This window comes from Corapipo altera, unplaced genomic scaffold (genome assembly GCF_003945725.1).
Source record: "Corapipo altera isolate COAL_440 unplaced genomic scaffold, ASM394572v1 78, whole genome shotgun sequence".
Classification (NCBI taxonomy): domain Eukaryota; kingdom Metazoa; phylum Chordata; class Aves; order Passeriformes; family Pipridae; genus Corapipo; species Corapipo altera.
This window is the reverse complement of record NW_020884904.1, coordinates 1,197,058-1,220,010: the sequence shown is the minus strand read 5'-3', so window position 1 is coordinate 1,220,010 and position 22,953 is coordinate 1,197,058. Positions and strand designations below refer to the sequence as shown.

General features: G+C 42.3%; 2 protein-coding genes across 13 annotated transcripts in view; one reads left to right on the top strand and one right to left on the bottom strand.

Annotated features, from left to right (window-relative positions):
- The window catches only part of ARNTL (aryl hydrocarbon receptor nuclear translocator like), a 51,710-nt gene extending 47,977 nt beyond the window's left edge, over positions 1 to 3,733 (top strand). For 6 of the 7 annotated variants that reach the window (XM_027651373.1, XM_027651372.1, XM_027651371.1 and 3 more), the window contains 3 exons: positions 1,268 to 1,361; positions 2,383 to 2,485; positions 3,020 to 3,733. In XM_027651373.1, coding sequence (XP_027507174.1) covers positions 1,268 to 1,361; positions 2,383 to 2,485; positions 3,020 to 3,180 — 358 coding nt within the window. In that variant the 3' untranslated portion in view covers positions 3,181 to 3,733. The remainder of the gene's footprint in view (positions 1 to 1,267; positions 1,362 to 2,382; positions 2,486 to 3,019) is intronic. The other variant, XM_027651368.1, reaches the window with a different exon arrangement.
- Positions 3,734 to 3,999: 266 nt separating this feature from the next.
- The window catches only part of BTBD10 (BTB domain containing 10), a 28,110-nt gene continuing 9,156 nt past the window's right edge, over positions 4,000 to 22,953 (bottom strand). For 5 of the 6 annotated variants that reach the window (XM_027651375.1, XM_027651379.1, XM_027651377.1 and 2 more), the window contains 7 exons: positions 12,494 to 12,687; positions 11,530 to 11,815; positions 9,206 to 9,308; positions 8,359 to 8,479; positions 7,073 to 7,270; positions 6,118 to 6,228; positions 4,000 to 5,094 (listed from right to left, as the gene is read on the bottom strand). In XM_027651375.1, coding sequence (XP_027507176.1) covers positions 4,784 to 5,094; positions 6,118 to 6,228; positions 7,073 to 7,270; positions 8,359 to 8,479; positions 9,206 to 9,308; positions 11,530 to 11,815; positions 12,494 to 12,687 — 1,324 coding nt within the window. In that variant the 3' untranslated portion in view covers positions 4,000 to 4,783. Of the gene's footprint in view, positions 5,095 to 6,117; positions 6,229 to 7,072; positions 7,271 to 8,358; positions 8,480 to 9,205; positions 9,309 to 11,529; positions 11,816 to 12,493; positions 12,688 to 18,254; positions 18,573 to 22,953 lie in introns of those variants that run through there. The other variant, XM_027651374.1, reaches the window with a different exon arrangement.

Genomic DNA, 22,953 nt, shown 5'->3' with positions numbered 1-22,953 from the left:
GCACAGTTCCCCCCTGGAGCTCTTGGAGCAAGGACACTGTGCTGGAGGCAGCCCAGCCTTCCCAGGCTGTGGGGCTGGTTTAAACACGGGGTCTTGCAGCCCCCTCCAGTGAGGGACTGTGGGAATGCAGAGCTGTTAGTCCTGTCTCTCACCTGTGTGAGCAGCTGCTTTCAGTGGGTACCACTTAATTTCTGTTGGCTAACAACCGCTGTTCTTCACGAATTTTCTCTTGGGAATTGTTCCCTTTCCTATGAAAGTGGTCTCACCCAGCAGATGTTTAGTGGCAGCAATTTAACCAGACTGAGCTGCAATTCAGGAAAACATTCAGTCTCTTTCCCACAGTTTTGTTCCTGCTGCAGGCAGGAGAATACCAGGGAACAACAGGCCTATCCATGAGGCTTCCTTCCTGTCTGTAAGAATAGGAAGAAGGAGAAAAGAAAAAAAATAAAAAGCCACATCAGGGGTGAACCAGTACTTGGAGGTGTAACCATCCCTTTGAGTAGCTGTAAAACACCTCATTAGCCCCAGCAGTGCAGTAGTGCAGTTTACCCCCCATGTTTGCATTTCAGTTCAGATCCTGGGTTAGTTCCAGTCCTTTTTCAGCAGCTGTTACTATTTTCCAAAGCTGCCTTCTGTTCAGCTTTCCCAGGGGAACTCTGCCAAGGATAAGATTCCCATTTCCATTGCTTTTCTCTGTAACTCCTCCTCCTCCCTTTAGTCTAGAGATTTGTTGGTTCTACAGTCAATACATTATACATTATTAAAGATGTTTGATCAAGCTATGGAAAATTGAAGTAAAAACTGCTGCTTTGAGCAGTTAAAAAAAAAAGGAATTGTATCAAGTGTCCAGTGTACTTCTGTAGCAGTAGCTGATGGAAGGAGTCTGGGTCACTGTGATTGAGGCAGCTGGACTTCTTAGCTGGGGTGTATTGAGGTAAAACACACACACAAAAAAAATTAGGCTTTCCTCAGCACCCAGGACCTTTTCTTTCTGACTCTCTGTGGAGGCTGTACAGGAACAAAAACAGGGGAGGAAGTAAAGCCTGCAGACCGAGCTGGATTTACACAGGACTGTTTATCTGGCTGCAAATCAAAACGTTGCTGCTGCTGCTGGTCTGAGCAACACTGAAAAAGGCAGGAAATTACAAAAATGAAATTCATGCTTTTAGCACCTTGTGGCACCTGATACTGAAGTCAGCATTTGAAACTTCCAAGTCTCTGGCATCTGTTGCTGGTAAATCCATGCCCTATTTTATCCATATTTTAGGATAAGAGGATCATCACCTTCCAGCTGCGGCTCCAGTCCCCTGAACATCACCAGCACCCCACCACCTGACACCTCCTCCCCGGGAGGCAAGAAGGTAAGGACAAGCTTTACCAAGTCTTGTGGCAGCAGTGGCAAGCGATGTGGGGTCGTGCTGCTGTGGAACAGCTGATTTGAACAACTCCTGGCTGCTCGGCTGGAAAAGTCTGACCCAGTCAAAGTATTCTGGTGGCCAAAACCCCTTTGCAGAGAGCAGTAGTTCCCAAACATCAGCAGGTTTTGAAATCCACCTGTTCCTTAGATTGTTTTTTTTTTTAGCAGAGCTGCAAGGGACAGCTCTGCTCATCTCTCCCAGCTTCCAAAAACCCTTCAACACCCCGTGCTGGTGAGCGCTGGAAGTGCTGTTGCTGGAGCACTGGCTGTGCTCGGATGAATCACGCCGGTGTTACAAAATATGACAATTAAATGCTTTGCTGGGCACTCAGAGTTTATTTTTAAATCAACACCGTGCACCCTGCCTTGCTCTAAGATTGCTTGAGGAGCACTTAGGTACCATTACCAGCACTTAACCACCTGAACACTTGTCCTGGCTGCTTTCAGTTGTCTGCAAATTGCTGTTTATGGTAGTTATATCCAAGAAGAGCACTTATTCAAATCTTTATACACTGTCTCAGATTCACTTAACCTTTTTTCCCCAGAAATTATGACTGTACATAAGAATTGCTTGTACTGGAGCATACAGCTGACAGTAAATATTTCTGTCTATTCCTGGCTCTGTTCTTGAAATAAAACTTGAAGTTGTGACAAACAGAGTTATAATTCTGGTAATAGTTATCCTTGCTCCTCCTGCCCTAAAATATTCAACATGTACATATAGTAGGGGCTGCTGGAATGGAACAAAGGAAAACACAGGTTGGGTGTTTCTGACATCTGCTCCATGGGCCTGGTACAGAGGAAAGCAGCTCCTAGTTTACAACTAGTCTGATTAAGTAACCTTTAGGTGGTGATGTTCGGGGTTTTTTTCAGGAAGTCCATCCAATATGGGACAATTTGGGACAATTTGAGACTTACTGCAACATTTCATGCTGGTTTATAGCTTCTGGTTTTTTTCTTTCAAGATCTTGAATGGTGGCACTCCAGACATTTCTTCAGCTGGATTGCTGTCTGGGCAAATCCAGGATAATTCTGGTTACCCCTATTCCGACAACTCCTCCATCCTCGGTAAGTGAAGTCACTCGGTAACACACCTCAGTAGCAGCTGAACACACACAGACACTGTAACAACACGGTTGGTTTGAGCAGTAACCTGCCCTTACCACCTGCAGGCTGCAGCTGAGGCATAAAGCCCATAACCAACCACTCTGCTTGCTAAGGAGGCTCCTGGCAGCCCAACTTCATACTGGAATTTCTTTTAGACAATACGTGGAAGCCCCTTTTCTCTTGCTGAATCAGTGTGAATTAGCTCAGTTCCCTGCCTGCTTTTTGTGAATGCTTTCAACCAACCGAAGAGGGATGTTGATCTAGTCTTGTATTTGAACTCTTGCACGTAGGGTTGTCCCTCTCAGGCACGCTGGTCACTTCTGAGGAGTGACACCCGCTAACAGCGCTGTCCCTGACCCCGCGGCACCCCGGGTGTCACGCAGATCGCTGTTCCTCAAACAGGAACGCTCAGATGTTCCACCCCAGGTCACGGGGTGAGTGCCCATAGCAGTGAAGTGACCAAACCGAGCCCCCTGCCTGTGCTTGCACCCCCAGGGGAGAACTCCCACATCGGCATCGACATGATCGACAACGACCAGGGCTCGAGCAGCCCCAGCAACGACGAGGCCGCCATGGCCGTGATCATGAGCCTGCTGGAGGCCGACGCGGGGCTGGGCGGCCCCGTGGACTTCAGTGACCTGCCCTGGCCCTTGTAAATGATGCCCCCAGACCCCCCAAATATCAAAGTGCATTTACTGGTGGAGTTCTACAGTCTGTGAAACTCGTGGGACTGAGGAGCTTTTATGTACGGATTTCATAAAAGCCGTGTCAGAATGCAACTCATCCTTACCATGTGTAACTTCAGACAAAGTGGAATAACCTGCTACAGTGTTCTGTGTTGATTTGGTTAGCTGTGTATAGCTTGCAATACTTGTATATTTTGGATTCTGTTGTTTGAAATTTTTTTTTTTTTTTAAATCACTGTGCAACTCACTGGCATCAGTGGTAGCTTTTATATGCAAATGACCATTTCAGATGTATGGTGTGTTTTTACACTGCAAAACAGTCCCCATGTGGATATTTCTTATACTAATTTTACCATAAAGCTGTTTATTCTTTCTTGTAAGAATCCTTTACTATAAATATTGTTAAAGTGTAATGTATTAGACAGTTAAATATTTTTAAAATAAATGTTTCCCTTGTTCTAAGACGGAGCATTTACTTTGATAAATAAATTTGATAAAACCCTGCTGAAGGTGCATGCTAGAAGCACTTGGTATTCATCATTTCTTTAGCTTTGGGGGAAAAGGGAGGAAATACAAGGCCTTACCTACACTTACACAACAATAAGTTTCCAGAGAAGCTATTATTATTATTTACTGCTATCTTGGAGTTTGTACTAAGAAAAGCACAACAGGAGAGCAGGTTGAGATGACAGGCTGATGTTACCAGATTCTTGTTTTTCACTTAATATTAACTATCCTTCCCTTAGGAAAGAAAAGCAACTGCTCTAAAAATACATAATTCACAGATAATTCGAGCCCATTAAAATAATGGAAACTTTATTTGCATGAAAAACTTGTTTACAATCATTAATAAATGAAGAATGAACCATTTGCATTTTCCTATTTCATGACACTTATGAAAAATGTATTAAATAAATATTTGTGAACAGCTTAAGGTAAGGCAAAATTTAAGATAAAGCCCCTATCCGTTGTTCACAATTTTTGAACATGGCTCACGCTGCAAACAAGTGAAAAAATTCACTAAAGAACTTTGAGTTTAACAAGATGTTATGTGGGTCATTGAATCACATCCTCAATCCAAGAACCCAGTAGTAGTTTTGTGCTCAACCATATACAGTAACTTTAAAAGGGTCAACCTATTCAGAGCAAAACTATGTACAGTTTTGATAGAAGCACTTTGTTAGCATTGTGCAATACATTTATAAAAAATGGCTTCAAATTCCACTTCTCAACCATTTGTAAAGTGCTACTATCAATTCCACCTCTGCATTCCAACCCCTGTGTCACAACGCTGACGCATCCCCTGGGCCTGGAGGGGCTTCAGAGTGAGGACAGTCCAGCAGACAAATCACCAACGTCACAAACCTACTGGTAAACACATACACATGTAACTGGAACCCAGGTGTTTGATCTGTACTCTTCCAAAAAACAACCCTCTGGTCTTTCCAAAGGTCCCTACTGCAATACCCTAAACACCGTTAACACAATGGAAAAAAACTGGAATTGCAGTGTGGTATGACTTGAGTACAGAGTCACTTTAAGGAGCATGCTTTTGTTTTAGTAAGAGTCCAGATCAGAGCGGTGGGTTCTGTCCCTCGGGATCCATCTCACTGTTATTGGGAGGAGGATGGATGGGCAGGATATCCAGCTCGTCTACCTGGGGGGTGGGGTGCATGACCACGAGCTGGTCCTGGGGGATATCCGCTGCTGCCGCCGCCAGATTGGTGATGGACTTGCTTTTCACACACTGGAAGTCGACGTGCCGGCTCTTCCCTTCCTCCTTCTCCCACGACATCCGGATGAACGGCCTCTGCACGTAGTTGTAAATCACCTCCGGCCTCCCGCCCGGCCGCTTCTTCACCTTCTCCTTGTACGTGGGGTAACCTGAGAGACACAGCACGGTCACCACTGCCCTGCCCAGAGCCCAGCCCAACACTGCCTGTGCTCTGGGGTTCAGGGTTTCTTTCACAAGAAGAAATGTGTGTGGAAGCACAGCGAGGATGAGCAGCTGCCACCATCCACATCCTGAATGGAAACAGATGCCATCGTGCTGTTCTTCATGTCCCCTGTGCAAGCAGGACATGGAGTCAGGAGCTGAACTGACAACCAAAGTGTAAGGAAAGGCCACAGTACTGACAATAATTAGTATAGTGCCACCACAGAGATATAATAATTAATATATTGCCACCCAGACCTCACAGACAAAGCCACAGCTCCTTCTCTGAGCCACTGTCAGCAGCCACTGTCTCTACAACACTGATGGGAAAGCAGCAATGAGATCTCAGTGTCACTCTGATCTCCGGTTTAAGTTTCCAGGTGGAATCCCAGCACATTCCTCCCATCTCCCCAAAGGGTGAAAATACATGGTTTTAGATGAATTGTGAATTCTGGTTATGCTGCATTCCTGTCATCTCCCCCCTCTGCCCCAGCAATAATGTTAATTTTACATATTGTTACAGGGCACCAGCATTACAGTTTGGTCAAACAGTTGTTCTTTGTCTAAACCAAGAAATGCCAGCAGAAATAATCTGGTATTAGCCAGCATTACAGACAGAGCCAGCTCTTGTTCAGTGAAGGGCATGTCAGCCTGAAGGCTCCCACCTTGCTCAGCTGAAATGACTTATTTTAGAGCTCACAACCAGTTAAAAGCATTTGCTTTTGGCTGGCAAATTACAAACGTAACTATGACAACGTGGTGAGTGAAGGAGAGAAATCCTGCTAATTATAAAGGCTGGATTCTAAAATATTTGGGTCAACAATCAGAGGAAAAATGTAATGCAAAGAAACACAGTTCTTACATTCATGACAAAAATCCATGACTGCTTAATGAGATTTTACAGACCAGGCTCAGAGAAGTGCAGCAGCCCTCCCAGCCCAGAGTGAGAGTGCCAGCAGAGCTTCCCTTACCTTCGATGCCCAGTCGGATCTTTTTGAGCCCCCTTTCCTTCAGCACCGATTTGGCCACATCTCTGTTTTCAATGTATTTGAAGAATCTATACAACTTTGTGCTGTAAATAACTAAAAAATACATTTTAGTGAGAAAATGTCAAAGGCAAGCGTGTGCCTAACTAATTAGAGCAGGGGGTTTTCTTAACTGGCATCTTTGTGAATATAGATCAGAGGTGGCTGTTCCAATGCAGTAACACAATTAGCTCACGTTTCTAGGGCCATTATGTCTCAAAGAGCCTCCCTTATTTAAGAACAGCTGCAGGTTTGCATCCTCCAAACCCATCATTTTTTGTGTTGGTATTTTGGTTTTCTTAAATTTAAATAAACCCCAAACTAACAGTACATAAAACTGTAATACTCTGAAGAGACTCCTATGAAGATTTTGTGTTACTGGAGTGCAAAGAGTATCTCAGGCCCCCCCCTCCCCCCCCCCCCCCCCCCCAAATTTGCTGTTTTCACAGTGAAGGAACATCTTCAGCTACCAGGAGAGCACGGATGCAGCATTCACAGGTGCTTAAACTCATCTAAACACACATCTGTAATACTTCAAAAATAACAACACTTGGGTTTTTTCCCCAAGAAAATCCTCCAGTTGTTCTTCCACAGTAAACATGACTTTTTCAGAAAGAGCTTGATGAGAAAAGTTGGTATTTCCTCCCCCTCACTGGCTGAAAATACCTTAACAATAAAAATCAGCTCCTCTTTATAATTAGATTTGAACACAGCAAGCAACATACGCTTCTATGAAGCAAAATATTAAGCAGAACTACCAAAACTAAGAGGTTTTTGTTTCGTGAGGCATTAGGGATGTTGTTAAGACTTCGCCAGCGGTGCTTACGTACAACTTAAATCAGCACGTTCACTGCTACCTCTGCCACGGATGGCTTGGTGGCAACCAGGATAATAAACTTACTCTGTGAATACTCCTCTCCCATTTGTGGGGGATACTCTTCATCCCAGTCCACAACATCATCATCTGTCAGCACAACAATGTGGCACTCCCTCTCCCCGCTCTGGGCGCTGGCGACCATTAAGGGGAGAATCATCTCCTCGAGGTAAAACTCAAATTGCTTGCGAGCACCATCGTTTGACAATTCGTGCATGAGAGCACCTGGAAGAAAATTTTAAGCACATTTAGGCACATTTGAAAGCTTGGTAAAAAGATGAAGGCAGGAATAAGAAACACAGCAGTTCCGTTTATCTCGTGGGGTTTTCTGCAGACAAGGGTAAAGACACTTAAGTCTATTAGTTTGTGTAAGTTCAGAACTTATTCAAATGTTTACCAGAAGCTGAAACTATCCTGCAGATATTAACATAAGGTTGGTCAGACAGGAGTGACTTTGAGGAGACCTTCTTCCTCTTTTACTACTGCTAAACATTTGGTAACTGTGCAAGACACTCTCTCTGTTTTCCTAAAAGAAACGTTATTTAAGCCAGTTGCTGAAAGAGTAGAGCACACAACCCGCATTTCAAAGGCAGTAGCTTAAAAGCAAAGCTGCTCAGAGCCCTCTCAGCAGGAGCTGCTAAATCCCTGTGCTGAGGACAGAGTGCTCCAGGCCTGTGACCGGGTAGTGACAGGCGGTGAGGCCACGGCACTCCTGGGGAAGGCACAGGTGTCCCACAGAGCCCTGCCACCAGGAATGCCACGGCCTGGCCTGCTCTGCACACACCCCATGAGATTTCAGGGACCAGGGGCACAGCCCAGGGCTCCTAAACACCGGCCAAAACTTGGGCTGTGCTCAGGGATGGAAGGAGCTGAAGAGAATGGTACATACTGGGAGCACTGGTACACCCTACACAGCAGCAAAGCTGAGCTGCTTCTGCTGGGGAGACATTAATTCTCTTAAGCAAGGAGCTGAATAAATCATCTCCCTGTCCTCTGCACAAAAAGATACCACTCAGTGTTACTGTATCTGTCCTGCAAATGTAACAATGGTGTAATAATTACAAAGGGCTGACCCCCAGCAGAGAATCAGATACTGAAATACCAGAAACATTATATCTCAGAAAAACACACATCCATTGGCTTTGGGGCTTTATTACATAAGAGGCAAAAAGGGATGGGTTTTGTCCACGTAGTGTCAGCCATCTTCCTTACCTCAGTAAAGGATACAATCTGGAATTAACACACACACACACACACACATTTGCTTAAATCAATCTATATAATTCCAATGATTTAATAAATTCTGTACTTACTGAGATCTCTGCATTTAATAGTACTATACTCAAAGGAGATACAGAGATAGTCACAGGCTTCTCTCAGTTCAGGAATGGATATCCCATCAGGACAGCGTATCACTCCAGTCTTGTAGTAATCCTGCAGCAATGCAGCAAACAAAAACCACAATGCACTTCAACACTCATCGACAGAAACATTCAATCATTTCATTAATGATGCTTTCCCCACAAAGAAAGCCCCTAAAATGTAAGACAGCAACATATGTGAAACACTGTGAGTCTTTTATCCTCAATTTTGTCCATTTCCAGAGCTGCATTCAGAGCAGTAGGTTCTGGTTAAAATTGTTATTCAAGTGACAACTATTAATACTGATCATTTTGGTGCATGTAAGCTGTCTTTTATCTACACTTCCCTCAGCTTTTGCTATTGCAAGTCTGCTGACAAAGCAGTACAACAGCTCTGCTTCTCTCTGTAGATATGAAATATGTTAAGGGGCCGTTTTCATCTCAGACTGAAGGTTGCTTTACTCCTTTAGCTGCAGTAAATTAACTTCCAGTACTCTGTTTCACCTAATTTCAGCACAAGCAGGGCTGAATGTACCTGAATTTGGTGAACTCGTGCATAGGAGGTGAACTAATTTCTGGCAGGCAGTATTTTTGGGTTTATTTCACGTGTGCTTTCTCTCTCCCTGGCTGTCACACGCTCATGTCTAGAAAACCCAGGGGGGGTTTTCAGATCAAGCATTTTCCCCCCTCTACAAAACAACAAAAGAGCAGTACCTATGCCATCCACAAAGCACAGTAAGGCTGAACCAAGAAGTCATGACTCCCAATACTCACAGTGCTTGTCTGAACAGAAACTCACCAGAATAGCACGAAACACAGTGGAACCAATTCCTTCAGCAACTTCATACTCTCCTTTTTCATTAGGACGTGTAAAGTTGTGTTCTCTGCCTGACCCAAACATCCTGCTCAAGAATCAAAGTGATTTGGTTACAATTCCTTACTACGATTTTTTTTTTTTTGGTAAAACAGAGAAGTGTCAAAAATTGTAACAAAACATCAGGGAAAAAACAGTGTATTCTGTATCAGGTGTATGCACACTGTTCAGTTTGGTTTGTGTTTAGCAGGACTACTAGAAAACAGAGTAGGGCAGTGTAACTCAGGAAAGTCTACTTTTATTCTTCAATCCAAATCTGTCCTCCAAGCACAATAAAAGTCAGACCAGGCCATTTCCTCTCAGTGCCAAAGGTGGGGGGAACCTCAAACAAGTGTTTGGCATTTGTGGGGCAATGTAACAAAAGAACAGGTTCTGTTGAGGACTTCTCGTTATATCAAAACATTTCGGTTTCATTGGAAAGATTTAGTTAATTCAAAGGTAAAATAAAAGTCTGATAGAAGAGAGATGCACTTAAGGGTGGCATGTGCAGCCTATTTCTCCCTGCTAGGACACAAGGAAAGTGAAACTAAGGGAAACACTACAAGTCCCAAACAGCATCTGAGTTTTTAAAACACTCCTCTGATAGAGCATTACACTCAGTGCTTACAAAAACTACTGCCATCTACTCCCTGTTTTATTTACAAATATTCCCCTGTGGTTTGCTCTCATAGACACAGCCCAAAGCAGCAGAGTTGGTGTAACTGAGAGCATTTATAACGGAGAAAGGAAGTAACTTTTTTCACTTAATGATCTGACAAGTGTTTTCTGACCACTCTTCGGGACAAGAAATAATATTTAGAAAAAGGCAGCGTAACAGGATATAAGCTTAAGGCAAATAATTCTTATTATAGTAACTTTTACCTCCCAGAACAGATTAGTCAAGCTGCTCCTGTTTAGTGTCCTGTGAACTGACATTGAGGGAAAGTGGGTTTATAAATAACCTGCGTTTTAGAGCAGTATTTCCGTACCTTTATTAACCTACTTTTCAATTAGCAGAAGATAAAATAAGCTTGTTCCTTGAACCAATCCCAAAGGGAGAATAACTCAGCATCACACATGCACAAAAAAATCCAGTGCATTAGGCAGCACTGCTTACTCTGAGGCTGGGCATGGAAAAGGGAACTATTTCACTGCATAACTTCCACTGGTACCCTTCCAGTTTGTCTAAATATTTACATCTATGCATGTACTGTACATATAAAAATGCCTTAATGATTTATCTTAAATTATTACTTCTATTTATTTCCCTTGAAAGTTTACACAGAGGAACATTTTTCACTTTCTCTGTAACTCTTCCCCAACTTTTCTTAAAATCAAGGTACTATTTATCCCACACTGGCAACTTAAACCAGAGCAGAAGTTGTTTAATCATATTTATTACCTGTACCTTGTCAAACAGATTTATATATGTATATGTATTTTAAATATGATTATACCCTCATGTGCTAAGAAACAGCCACATTTTAATGAAAAAGCTAAATCAAGAGTGACACAGACGTAAACCTTCATTTCTTTCTTGCTGCAAGTTTATAAGAGGTGGTCTCTGTGCTTGGACATTGCAAAACCAGGCAGAATTTAGGCAAGTAAAAGTACTGAATTACAAAGTACAGAATCTTTTTCCACCGAATAAACATGTTAAATATGTTGCTCATTGAAGTTTCTACAAAAAAATATTACATATGTACTGTGGACTTTTATTCAATTGTTGACCATTTTGAGCATTTGGTCTCTCTCTGCTGAAGCTCAGGTCTGTTATAACAACTATTTGACACTGCCCTCTCCAAAAATCATTTCAGAAGGTAAATGGGCTGAGCTTGAATGCTGTCAGGGTAGGCCCATTAAGCAAAATCAGGTTTTCCTCTTTGCTATTTCGAAAAAGACAATCTGCACTCACTACTTTGTTCTATGAAGCTTTGAAAACAAGAGGAAGAATGAGGCAGACTGAACACAGAAGCAATGGCCAGGAAGACAGAAGGAAAATGGGCACATCATGAAATGTTAATTTACTCATCAACTCTTTCCTCTCTAGGTAATAGACATCTCTTGGCCTCTCTGGCAAAAACAGAGGAGAACTTGCATCTGATTTTTACTTAAAGACATTGCAAATAGGTAATATTAAGCATCAGTAAGATCAGCTGTAGCGCTATGAGTTCAACAGCTATTTAAGCAGTTTAAACATCCAAAAGCATTAATGGCTCTCTAACAGTTGGAGGTTAAGGCAAAAAAAAACACCCAAAGAAGTTACAAACCTGCCCAACATTGTATTAGGTTGTGCAGTGAAGATGGAAGGATCTACGACAAATCTGGTGTTATCCACGATGAGCGTTACTCGTTCCGAAGTTCTCACATTCCGAGCTCCCTCTTTTCCGTTTTCATACACGAACACCATCTCCCCCCCAGCCTTGCAGCTCCCATCTGAGCTGGACTGGCTGCTGTTCCTGCTGCTGGTCCCCATGCTGACAACAGAACCGTTCGGGGACGTCTTCTGGGGGCGGGGGCTGCTGGGTCGGGATGAGCTGTGATCCTTCTCTCGGTCTGCGGCGGGGACGAGGCGAGGGAGAAAGAACAGGAAATTAAATTATACACTTACACAAGAGATCTATGCAGTTTATGTCTTTCCAGGTATAAAACACGTCAACTTGATAACTTAATTACAAACTATTTCGGTTAAATTTATTCTGGTTAAAGAAACCTTCAGAAATAACTGTCCGTATATGAGATCCTGGAGTTGGTGTCACTTAGACATCAAACCCACCTCACCTCCCCAAAGTCTTTACAAGGAAAATTTAACATCCTAGTACTGAAAAAGCAACTTGACACAATATAGAAGCTATGCACCACAGCTGGTGCTTAGTGCTGTAGTTCAAAGAAAACAAACTGTATTTTGTCACTCAAAAAAAAAAATCCCTGTTTCCTCTATTTCCAAATACCTAGACCCTACACAGCAAGGGGGAAGTGTTTAGTCAATTATCTTAGAAAAATTAGACTGTTCTTGTAACTTGGACTAAATAAAAGCATCGTGTAAGACTGAGCACTGCAGACTGAAAAAAAAAGTTACAACCTACCATAAAAGGGTATTCCCAGCCCAGGGTACATGTAAGAAATCTGTATTTTGTGTCATCAACAAATAACGCTTTTTACTGTATTCTTTTAACAAAATTGTAATCAAGTTTAGAGAATTTCCACCCCGAGATGGTATAGGTCTGAACACACCAGAATGATACTGTCTTGTTGGCGAAGTAACATTCCTGATGCATGGAGTGAGCTGAGATTCTGCTCTTTCGTGGGATGAGTCACGAGATCTGTCACTTGATCTGCGCCTGTCCCTTGATCTCTCGTGTCCACCACTGGCACCATGGAGGCTCATTTTTGTGCACTCGATTCCTTTAGCAACACGAGATGAGGTGCTGAAAACAGAAATAAGAGAAATGTTCAGTATTTCATCCTTTCAGAAACGCTGCACATTTCAATTTTCCAGGCAATCACATGCCATGTACATATTTCCAAGATTAAGATCATCCACCTCGTTTTTTATGTTGTATTCATCTTTATATTTGCAAACATGAACAGTGATTTGGAACATGAAGCAGGCAGCAAGAATTACCTGTTTGCTGCTGTGTGATCTACAGAGACACCACCTGATCAGCTGAGCCTGCCTGTGAACCTGTTCACACAAATCCCTTCCAGAACAGGTAAATCGAATACAACCGAGCACTTGATTTTTATTTTTGCTGTTAAATTAAAATGCTCTAATCAAACCATGAAATGAAAAGTTATGAGTCATTTCTTCCACTGAAACCTACTCTGGAAAACCCTTCTCAGACCACAGGCTTTTAGCACTGACTTCACACTCTTTCTGCTACTTGCCCTTTCCAAAGGTAGCCAGCCTTAAGCTAGCTGATAAATCCAGACACACCAGCCAGTTTATTTATGCACATTCTTTTCTATATTTTCAGTTATTCTTAGAAGAGACAATTATAATCCACCACAACTCAGGCAGCAAACATATGAACTACACTATTAAACCCATGACCTACCCAACTGTCAGCAACAAGTAGGACATTTGTTCTAAACCAGCAAATTTTAATATAATAGTTAAAGATTTTTTTAGACTGTGATTAAGTTATGTTACATTACTTAATTTAAGATATTGATTATATTCTGCAGCTATTAAACCAGCCAGCAAAACTAGTCAGGTTCAAGATCCAGAACTCTCAGAAACTATCTAGAAATTAAATATCATTTTCCAACAGCTACTGTTGAATTTTACCAAAAATACTTACATCTTTTATTTGTGCTCTTTAAAAGAGGAAATTTTATCTGGACAGCACAGATATATCTGTATCCTTGCACCCCACTGGAATTCCTAAAGCAGTTCTTTTGCTATTTATCTTCCAAGAGTCCTTATTTATGGGTTAAACTGAAGAAATTCCCCAAAGCCTCAGGTACTGGGTAACCCAGACAGATGTCTGCCCAGCCACAAGGGCTGACAGACAAAGAAGAGTCCTCATTTCCCAGAGGAATATCAATGCCCCACTTGCCTGCAGCCTGCAAATCCCACAACTCTTACCAAGAGACCTTAAATGTGAGTGCAAGGAACGCCGTAGGATTCAAGAACACAAAGAGGCAAGAGTGATGACCAAGCTAAGAGAAGCACAACAAATTTTAAAAGCATGAACTGTACAAGCAGCTTGAGCAGAATGTCCTCTTTATAAATAGTTTAGAAGTAATGACAAAAAAAAAAAAGAAGGCTATTCAAAAAAGTGAACGTCTGTATGAGATGTTTTGGTGACTGGTGAATAGAGGAGCTTAACTCAGAACAAAAAGGCTGTGATAGATGAGTGTTTAGCACAATGCAAAGAATAAGCAATAAACCTCTCCCTAAGGAACACAAGCTTCTCGTGTCAGATAAGGCACAAGTTTGGTGCAGAGGGAATCTACTGCAATCCTCTTTCCTGCCAAGCTCAAAACATGCTGCAGTAAGAGATGCATCTTCAGGATGTGAAGTCAGCCAAAGGTCTATTGAACAAGGCAGCAGAACTGCAAGCGCCCAGATTTACAGTCCAAGAATAAAGATGATCCGACCACTTTCATTAAAAGGAAATAGACTTTTCCTCAGGACTTCCAGTGCAATTCTGAAGGTATTAAGATATACAGCATTTGTGGCTAACATGTCTTCTTAGCTGTTTTACTTCTCTGTTAGAGAGAGGCAAATTCTGTACCACGAAAGTGAAATGTGCACAAGTTTGCAAACTTCCCTTTCAAAAACATCAGCAATTTATGAAAACCTTTGCACCTTTCCTTCGATAGGTATCTAGATGCATACAAAACAACCATTTTAACAGGCACAGAATATGCCCAGGAATTACCAGAAAAGTGGATTTACAGCCCATAAGTAAAATCTAACTTGAAACCCAAGTCTGACCCCAGCTTGTACCGAATGATGTTCATTACTACTACAGCTAAACTTACCAAGAAATGGTGTTTTTTTGGGTTTTTTTGGTTTTTTTTAAGAACTACCTCACCTGTGCATTTATATTTGCACATCATGGTATAACCACCTACCCCACAGAGGGGTGTGTATGTGCGTGGGGTACTCAAACAGCAGTCTGCTGACAAAACACCTCCACAAATCCCTATAAAGCCTTGTGTGCTCAGGCCTCTGTTCAAGCAGTGCTTTGATCCCAGACCTGATAACTTTTCTAACCACGCTGTGAGACACCAGAGTTTCACAGGTGCCACGTTTTATAGTATCAAAATGCATGACTCACGATCTCTCAGCAGCTAAAGAGCTCTGTGTGCTTTAAATAAGGGAAGCACACCAGAAAATGGAACTGAAGCACTGTGAGGGTACAGAGGTTTATCACGCCTTTTGGTAGAGCAGACATGAATTATTCTTTAACAGAGAAGGCAATTAAAATATGATTCTTAATCCAGAAAGCCATCTAAAGCCACATTACCCTCTTAGCAGTGATTCATAGTTCCCAGTGAAACAGGGTGAACTCAAGTTAATGATCTCTTTACAGGAGCTGAGGAAAACAGGTGCTGCAGGAAGTCACACTGACTCAGCTGGCACCAAACTTCCTCCAGGAAGGACCACACACGGCTGTACCATCCCAGGATGGGAACTGGGGCTCCTCCTGCCCTGGTGGGAGCAGCCAGTGAGCCTGGGAGAGGCAGCGTGCACAGATCATCCGTGGTCCTCCTGCTGCCAGCCACGTCCATCCCTCTGGAGGGCAGACACAGGAGCCACCAGCTCAGCACAACACTAGAGAAGAGGCAGAGGCTGCCAGCTGGAGAGGGACACCATCCTCAAATACTAAATCAATGTGTTCTGAGGCAGACAGATTAGTAAATAATTTCAAAGAGCTGTTCAAATTGCAGCTGGCCACACCACTCATTTGCATGCTTCTATGTTGTACTGTCCTCCCTTTAAAGCACAGATTAATGCTAATTGTGAGACTGGCACATCAGCTATTAGTCATAAGATGCAAGCCAAAATGGCAAGATTTCTGAGAATTCAGGCAGTCTGGCTTGAGACAGCACCATCTGAATCATGGATCTTCATTCATCTTAGTAACAGTGACATCTAGAATGTCAGTCTTAAGTCTCCTCATTGTTGAGTCACAGTACACAAAAAATATTTCTTTGATCTGTTGGCTATATACCTGACAAAACCTGGAGTTCCCTTTGTTCACCAGCATGAGCACTCAGACAAATACTACCACTGAAATACAATTTATCTCTACAACAAACAAGGCAACCAACACAGAGTTTAAACCTGAACAAAGAGAAGATAAAGAGGTGGAGCTTAGCATGTCAGAAGAGACAGGCACTGGCTTTACCCTGCAATATCTGACTAGGAATACAGTGTCACTGAGCTATTCTATCAGCTGGTCTGAAAAAAGAGCCAGTACATATGAAAGACCACCCAGGACTTCTATTTTCCTGTGAAGAAGCTTTAGAATAAGTTGTGAGTGTTCAAAAAAAATGAAGACAACAGAACTACCAAATTACCTTGATTTTTCTGACAGAAGGACTTGTTAATAATATATTTTTCTCCCCTAACAAAGCCCCTGGGGCCAGGAGGATGTTTCTGCAGGGAAAGGCAAAAACCCTTCTCTCCACACCAGCAGTGTGAGGGACTAACTACAAACCTGGTCCCCAGTGATGCGGGCAAGACAAATTGGCATTCGCTGGGGAGTTCCAGAGTTGTGTTGATGCAGCTTCCTACCCACCTACACCAATGGAAACGGCACTGACAAAAGCAGAGCTGCCCCCTTTGAAAGAACAGGCAAAGAGTTAGGAAGTCCTGTGGGTGACAGAAGCTTTATGCAAGACCAGACACAGCACCAGGACTTCCCAAACAGCAGTGAACCACTGAGAACTAAAAGTGTTGGGAAGCCGTGGGTCTCACGTGGCACTCGGTGCTACACTGTGTTAACCTGGAATTTCATCCCTCAGCACCCAGTGGTGCCCTCCCTGCACTGTGCATTACACTCCAAGTCTCCAAAACAGTCATTAGAGCTTCAGATCTCCAGCTCACCATGAAAAGAAGTAGCTGCAAAATCAGCTCTCAATTAATTGACCACCAGCTGCACACTGTGCTGGGTGAGCCATGGGCAGCACCAGCCCGTAAGCAAGATTTTCTCCTGTGTGCTTAATGACATATTTTAATTTAATTTTAAAGCATAAGAGAGTGAAAAAAAAAACAAACCAACAGCCAAAACAACATTTTAAACCCACAGCCTCATTTCCTTATTCATTAAAGCTGGAAAAAGTACCATAAATGTAAGACCACCTTGTGCCCAAAAGTTTACAAATGGAAGGGCATTGTTTTAACAATTACTTTCCTATAGGGGAAAACAAAGCAAAACACAACCCAAACCCAAACTAAAACGACCAGAAAACCCCACGAATATTTGTATAGTCAGGCAGATCTCCACAAATTCAATACACAGTTTTTCCTGGCTCCAAAGAAACACTGGAACATGAGCACTGCACCCATTCAAGAACTTCAAGTCGGTGATAGAATTCATTTTCCCCCTCAGTCAGGGCTGAAGGAAGCTCTGCCTTTGTAAAGGATGAGACATTTTCTATAAAAGCAGCTGCCTTATGAAGAAAACCAAATAAGCTCAAGGTTTTATTTAAGCAAATCTATTTAATATGATGTGAAGGAGGAAAAAAAAAGTACTATTAAAATGGCACACTTGTCATACTGGTAATGCTTCCTATTTTTGTAGTAAGGAAAGAGCTGTTTTTAAAAAATGTAAATGCTCTTCAATTTAATGATGCTTTGGAGTCATCTGTGGAAGGAGAGCTTCAGTTTGTCTTTATGCATAACAACATATTGCTCTGAATATATTACTAATTATTAAAAGAAGTCATTAAACTGAATTAATTCTACTGCCAAAACAATTAGCATGTATTTCAATACAAAAACTCCATGTGCATCCTACTGAATACTGCCAAATAAACATAGATGTTTTACAAAACCAGCTCTTGTCCACACAAAATTATGGTGCTAAACCAATATCCTTATTTCCCCAAAACCCACCCTGAAACCTTAAATAAATGGACACAGCAGTGCAATATTAACCAAGGTTTTCATCCTTTTCACCCCTGTCTATCTTCTAAAACTTAGATTAACTCTTCTTAAAATATAAACTTATATCCAATTCTTTCCTAGAATGAGTCACATAATCGACACTTGTAGAATCAGGGTGTAGAGCTTTATCTACACAATAAGTTACAGATACCCATGCTCTAAGGCTTTGGGAGGAATTTGTTCTGCTCATCCTGCCAGGACTTACACAACGACAAGGCTTATGCCCCTCTTCCTCCCCCTGAAGTCTGTTCTTTGTCAGCAGACGACATTTCAATTGACCTGTGCACACAAAGGACAGCACTTATCCTTTTCCTCATTCTTCTCCTGAATAATGCCCACAGCTCATTCCTCTTAACAGATACGCACCTTCCTCTCGTGTCTATCAGGGAAGAAACACAAAAGCATGGAAATAATTTCGGGATCAGAGCACAAAGGAATTCTGTTCCTTCCAAGAAGGCAGCTTTGAAAGCCAGATCAGCATCCTTTGGCATTACTTGTTAAGTTCAGCATATTTGGCATTTCCATCCTTCCTTCAGTAGTCCACTGCACCATCAGCGAGCCTCACTTTCTCCTCCATCATCTTCCCCTCCCGGATAAGAAACTGTGGCTGTGCAGTCCATTAAGCGCTCGGAGCTGCCAAGCCCCGTGGATATTAATTCGATTCAGTCTCTCGCAGTCCCTGACTCAGCCATGCGTAGTGCACGGCTGACGTCTGACCCCGCCGCCTCCTGCGAGCCGAATCCCGGCTCGCCGTCCCCATCCGGCCGCAGCCATTGGGCACCGGCGCTGACAGGCAGGGTGGGAAGAGCGGGAGCGGCGGGAGCTGCTCGGGTACCGCGCCAGGGACCATCTGCGGAGCTATTTCTGGGCCTGCCGGCTCGCCGGGCTCCGGCAACAACCACGGCCGGCTCGAAGGGTTATCGCTAACTTTCCCCCGTCACATCTCCAGTTGCGTTCCTGATCGCTCCGGACAGACAAACCCCTGCGAGTTCCAGGGGACGCTTGATTTGTCCCTGTAAAGTCTGGCTGGATTAATATTTAAAATGAATTCACCTTTCGCTGAGTTCACGGGCAGGTGCAGCGATAACCTTTGGAGGACAAGGCTGCACAACCTCCATTTTTTAGCCACCAGCATCCCTTTCCCAGCAAGTCTTAGGAAAAATGTACTACTCTTTGTGACAACCTAAACACTATTAGTATGTAATTACACTAATTAGTATGTTTACTGATCAGAATCAGTTCACCGGTCCCTGATGTGCATCTTCACATCAACAGATCATCAAATTCTTGACAAGCCGAGCACAAAAAGCAACAAAGAAAAAATTAATACACGAGTCAGGGCAAAAATTTTCAAAGGTTATTTCATTTGGGGGAGGATAAGTAAGCACCATGTAACAGCTTTATTTAAATGATTCTTCTTAGAATGTCTCTAGGCTCCTGAAAGGAGCCACAATACACTGGAGGAATAGTTTAAAAGTAATTCTTACGATAAATAAAAATCAAGTTAAAATATGATGAAAGCTGAAGAAATAAGGGGGATTGTTCAGCAAATGACTGCTGTTATAAAGAGGGAAGTCAGTAAGGCAAACAAGAGACTTGTGATTAGAAAGGCAGGAGAACACTGGCATTGTAGACTGAAGAGTCAGCTCTTCGGACATGGAAGGCAAATTCCTGCTCATACAATTTCAGGGACCTGAGCCAGTGAATTTTCCTCTGGTTTTAGGGTCCTGTGAGGGTTCACACAACCACCATCCCCAGGAAAAGAATAACCATCAGCCTCGTAAGCTTTTTCTTCCCTTCAAAATAAGCCACAGAAGACACGGCTATAATAAGCTACATGGAAAGCATGCTGGAAAAACCTCTCCCAGGCAATATTTTGCCTCTAATAGAACAGTCCCTCAGCAGCAAGGAAAAGTGCAAGTGCATGCAGGTTCTTTCAGCACTGGTTCTCTCTATGGGGTCTCTCCAGTAAGGAAGCCCTGAGAAAGAATTCTCACTGCTTAATTTGGGGAGTGCTACAGGATCTTTCCTCAGCTCAACACAGAAACTCTGTCAACACTTTCCTCCCTCAAAATTCTTTAATATTCACACAATTTTGGTCTTCAGTGGTTCTCTCAACCATGAGTAATATAGTTCTTAGCAATCCAGTTCCATTTCAGGAAGGAAACAACACAAAGAATCCCATGACTGGGGTGTTCAGTCGCCAAAGGGATTTCTTAAAGCAGCAAGGACTTAACCTTTAAGAGGGAACACGTTCACACCTTATGACTTTTGCCAAGCTACCCAACCACAGGACCTTCATAAACAAATTCTGGTTATTTTTACTTATATACCAATTCCTGCTCCATTTTCAAAATGGATGTCAGGTACAAATCAAACTTTAAGAAACTCAGAAGCATTTTATCCTCCTTGGAACTGGAAAGTACCTCCATTTATTAAAAAGCAGCTTCAGAAGTTCAAATTCAAAAGAACTGGGTCCAAACACGGCATGTAGCCATTATAGTTTCTACTCTCAGAGATGAAAGGTACGACCAATGAAGAAAAGAGTTGTCTGCAAAAAATTCTAGTTCCAGCATAATTGCTTCATCTCTGAAGTGCTTTGTGCCCCAATTAAACATCAGGGTCTGATCAAGTTTTGCATGATGCCCAAGTTCACCACAAATAACATCTGACATGATTTGGAAAAGGCCATTTGTGTGCTGGAGAGGTCCAGGAGGATTTAGTGTGTGCTTTTGCACCGAAAGCCGCTAAGTTTTCCTTCTCAGCAATGTGCATGAGCTGTCATTTCAGAAGTGAAGGATGTCAGAAAGGAAGAAAAAACCCACCCCCACAACCGTTTAAGATCACTCACTATATCTTAGGTACCTTACAAAACACAAACAGACTGGGGGTTTTGAAAGTTATCCCTGAGCCCCTTTTATTAGATTCCAAGAGCAGCTCTTCCCAGCCCGTCTCAGTTCCTTCTGAGGACCCCAGATGGGGAGATTGTGACCTGCCAGTCCCAGGCTGCAATTTAAGCACGTTTGCAGTGAACTTTCAGCAGGTGGTGCACAGTAACTCAGAGTGTGACCCGAGCCCATGGCAAAAGCAGGCCTAATTATTTTCTTGTCATACAGTGTGTGGGCCTGCCCCATGCTGGAAAACGTTCAACTCCAGAAATCCAGCTTACATGAAGAGCAATAAAACCTGTCCCACAGTGGAAAACAGATTATACAGTCTGATATCACTCCAGAGACAAGAAAAGAACCCTTCTGGGGATGCTTCCCATGCTTACAAAATCCTGAGACAAGTGCCATTTCCATTCACAACCCGTGAATGCACCCTCCCAGCATGCAAAAATAATATTATACTGGGGGAAAAAAAATCTCAGCATTTAGCATATGCACAATAACTTCTCATCCATGGAAAATACTTAAAAAGAAATTGGGTATTTTCAAAGATTGAAGAGTCACTGCAACAGAATCACAGCACAGCCACATTTTGTTCATAAATGCAGTAGTGCAGGCAAGACTTTGGGTCTAATAATATTTAAGTAGAATGAACAAAGAAGAAACTATCAAAAGGGATTATAACAGAAGCAGATTTAGAAAATAAAATCCTGGACAAATCTGAAGGAAAAGGCAAATTTAAGCCAAAGGTTTTCTACCACAGCTCCAGAAAAAGCACTTAGCACAAGAGAATTAAAGTCTTCCAACAACAACAAAAACTGCAGCACTATAGAGAAATGACACATGGGAAGCTAATAACCAATGAAAAATTAAATAGAAAATACAGACCAGCAATACCTAATAATGAAAATATGAATTCAGAGGCCATTTACTGAACCTTCATCACCATTTAGTCAACTTATGGTTCTGCAACATTTGCTTCCATCTTATTTGGGTACTTAAATAAAAAAATACCTTCAAGAATTTTTTGTAATAGCTCAGACAAACAAGACTGTATCATTAGTTAGTCATCTTTAGCACCACATGAATTCATCCTGTCAGGCTCTTTAGATACCAGGGATCATCTGCACTATATTTTTAGTCCTTCTTTTCCTCATCTCTCCCTTCCGACTTTTCCGTTACCTTGCCCATCCCAGAACAAGTGAGGAAAAAGGAGTGAGAACAACAGCTCCACCTGGCAGGTTTCAAAAACTGGACACTGACCCAACTGGAAAGAACAGGATACAGTGGTAACCTGTGTCAGTGTTCCACACACACACTCCTTTGGATAGTTTTACCACGTCCTTGGCCTCAAACAGACGGCACAGCGACGGGAGACGATTCCCGTGGCTTTCCTTGCTTCCACATAAGCCTTACACACACGAGGACAGCTCACAGCCCTGGGTGATGCTTTTTTTTTTTAAGTCTAGAAAGTTATCTAAGCTATTTTGAGAAGGTTAAGGCTGGAGGATTAAACTCTCCAAAGCACCAAGTGACAAGCTCAGCATCCATCTTTAAATATTTACTCCCTTGTTGAGATTTATCATAAAGTTCTCATTTCACCATTACATTTTCCAAACCAGAAATACCTTTTTAACCCATGACAACAAGGCACATTTTGAAAGACAAATAAGACAGCAGCACTCAAGACTTTCCAAGTTATATTATTACAGCTTATGCTTCCCCTGACACTGCACTTTTCACACAGACTTTCACTTGTCTTGAGGAAAAAGTGTCAATTAAGTCAGAATCAATAGTAATATGCCGATATTCAGCCACACAAAATCCAATTGTTTTGTTGAGGCTTTTGAATAAAGTACACTGTTTTCCAATAACTGGATTCTCTGAAGTAATCAAGTATCTCAAAGGAGTAAGGTAACAAAATACTTATCCTTAATTTATCCTTTATTCTATTACAATGTCAAACTATCATTTGGATTATCATTCTCAAAGATTTCAAAATGGGTACACTTTATTTGGGGAAAAAAAAGATTTAAATGATCACATGTTAGCTTGAATACTATTTCCCTACCACACACATTAAAAGCTTCCATAAAACACTCACTATGCAGCATTTTATTGGAAACAAATTGTGTTTTGCCAGAAGTATGTCCAACTTAGCTGCCATTATTTTTAAG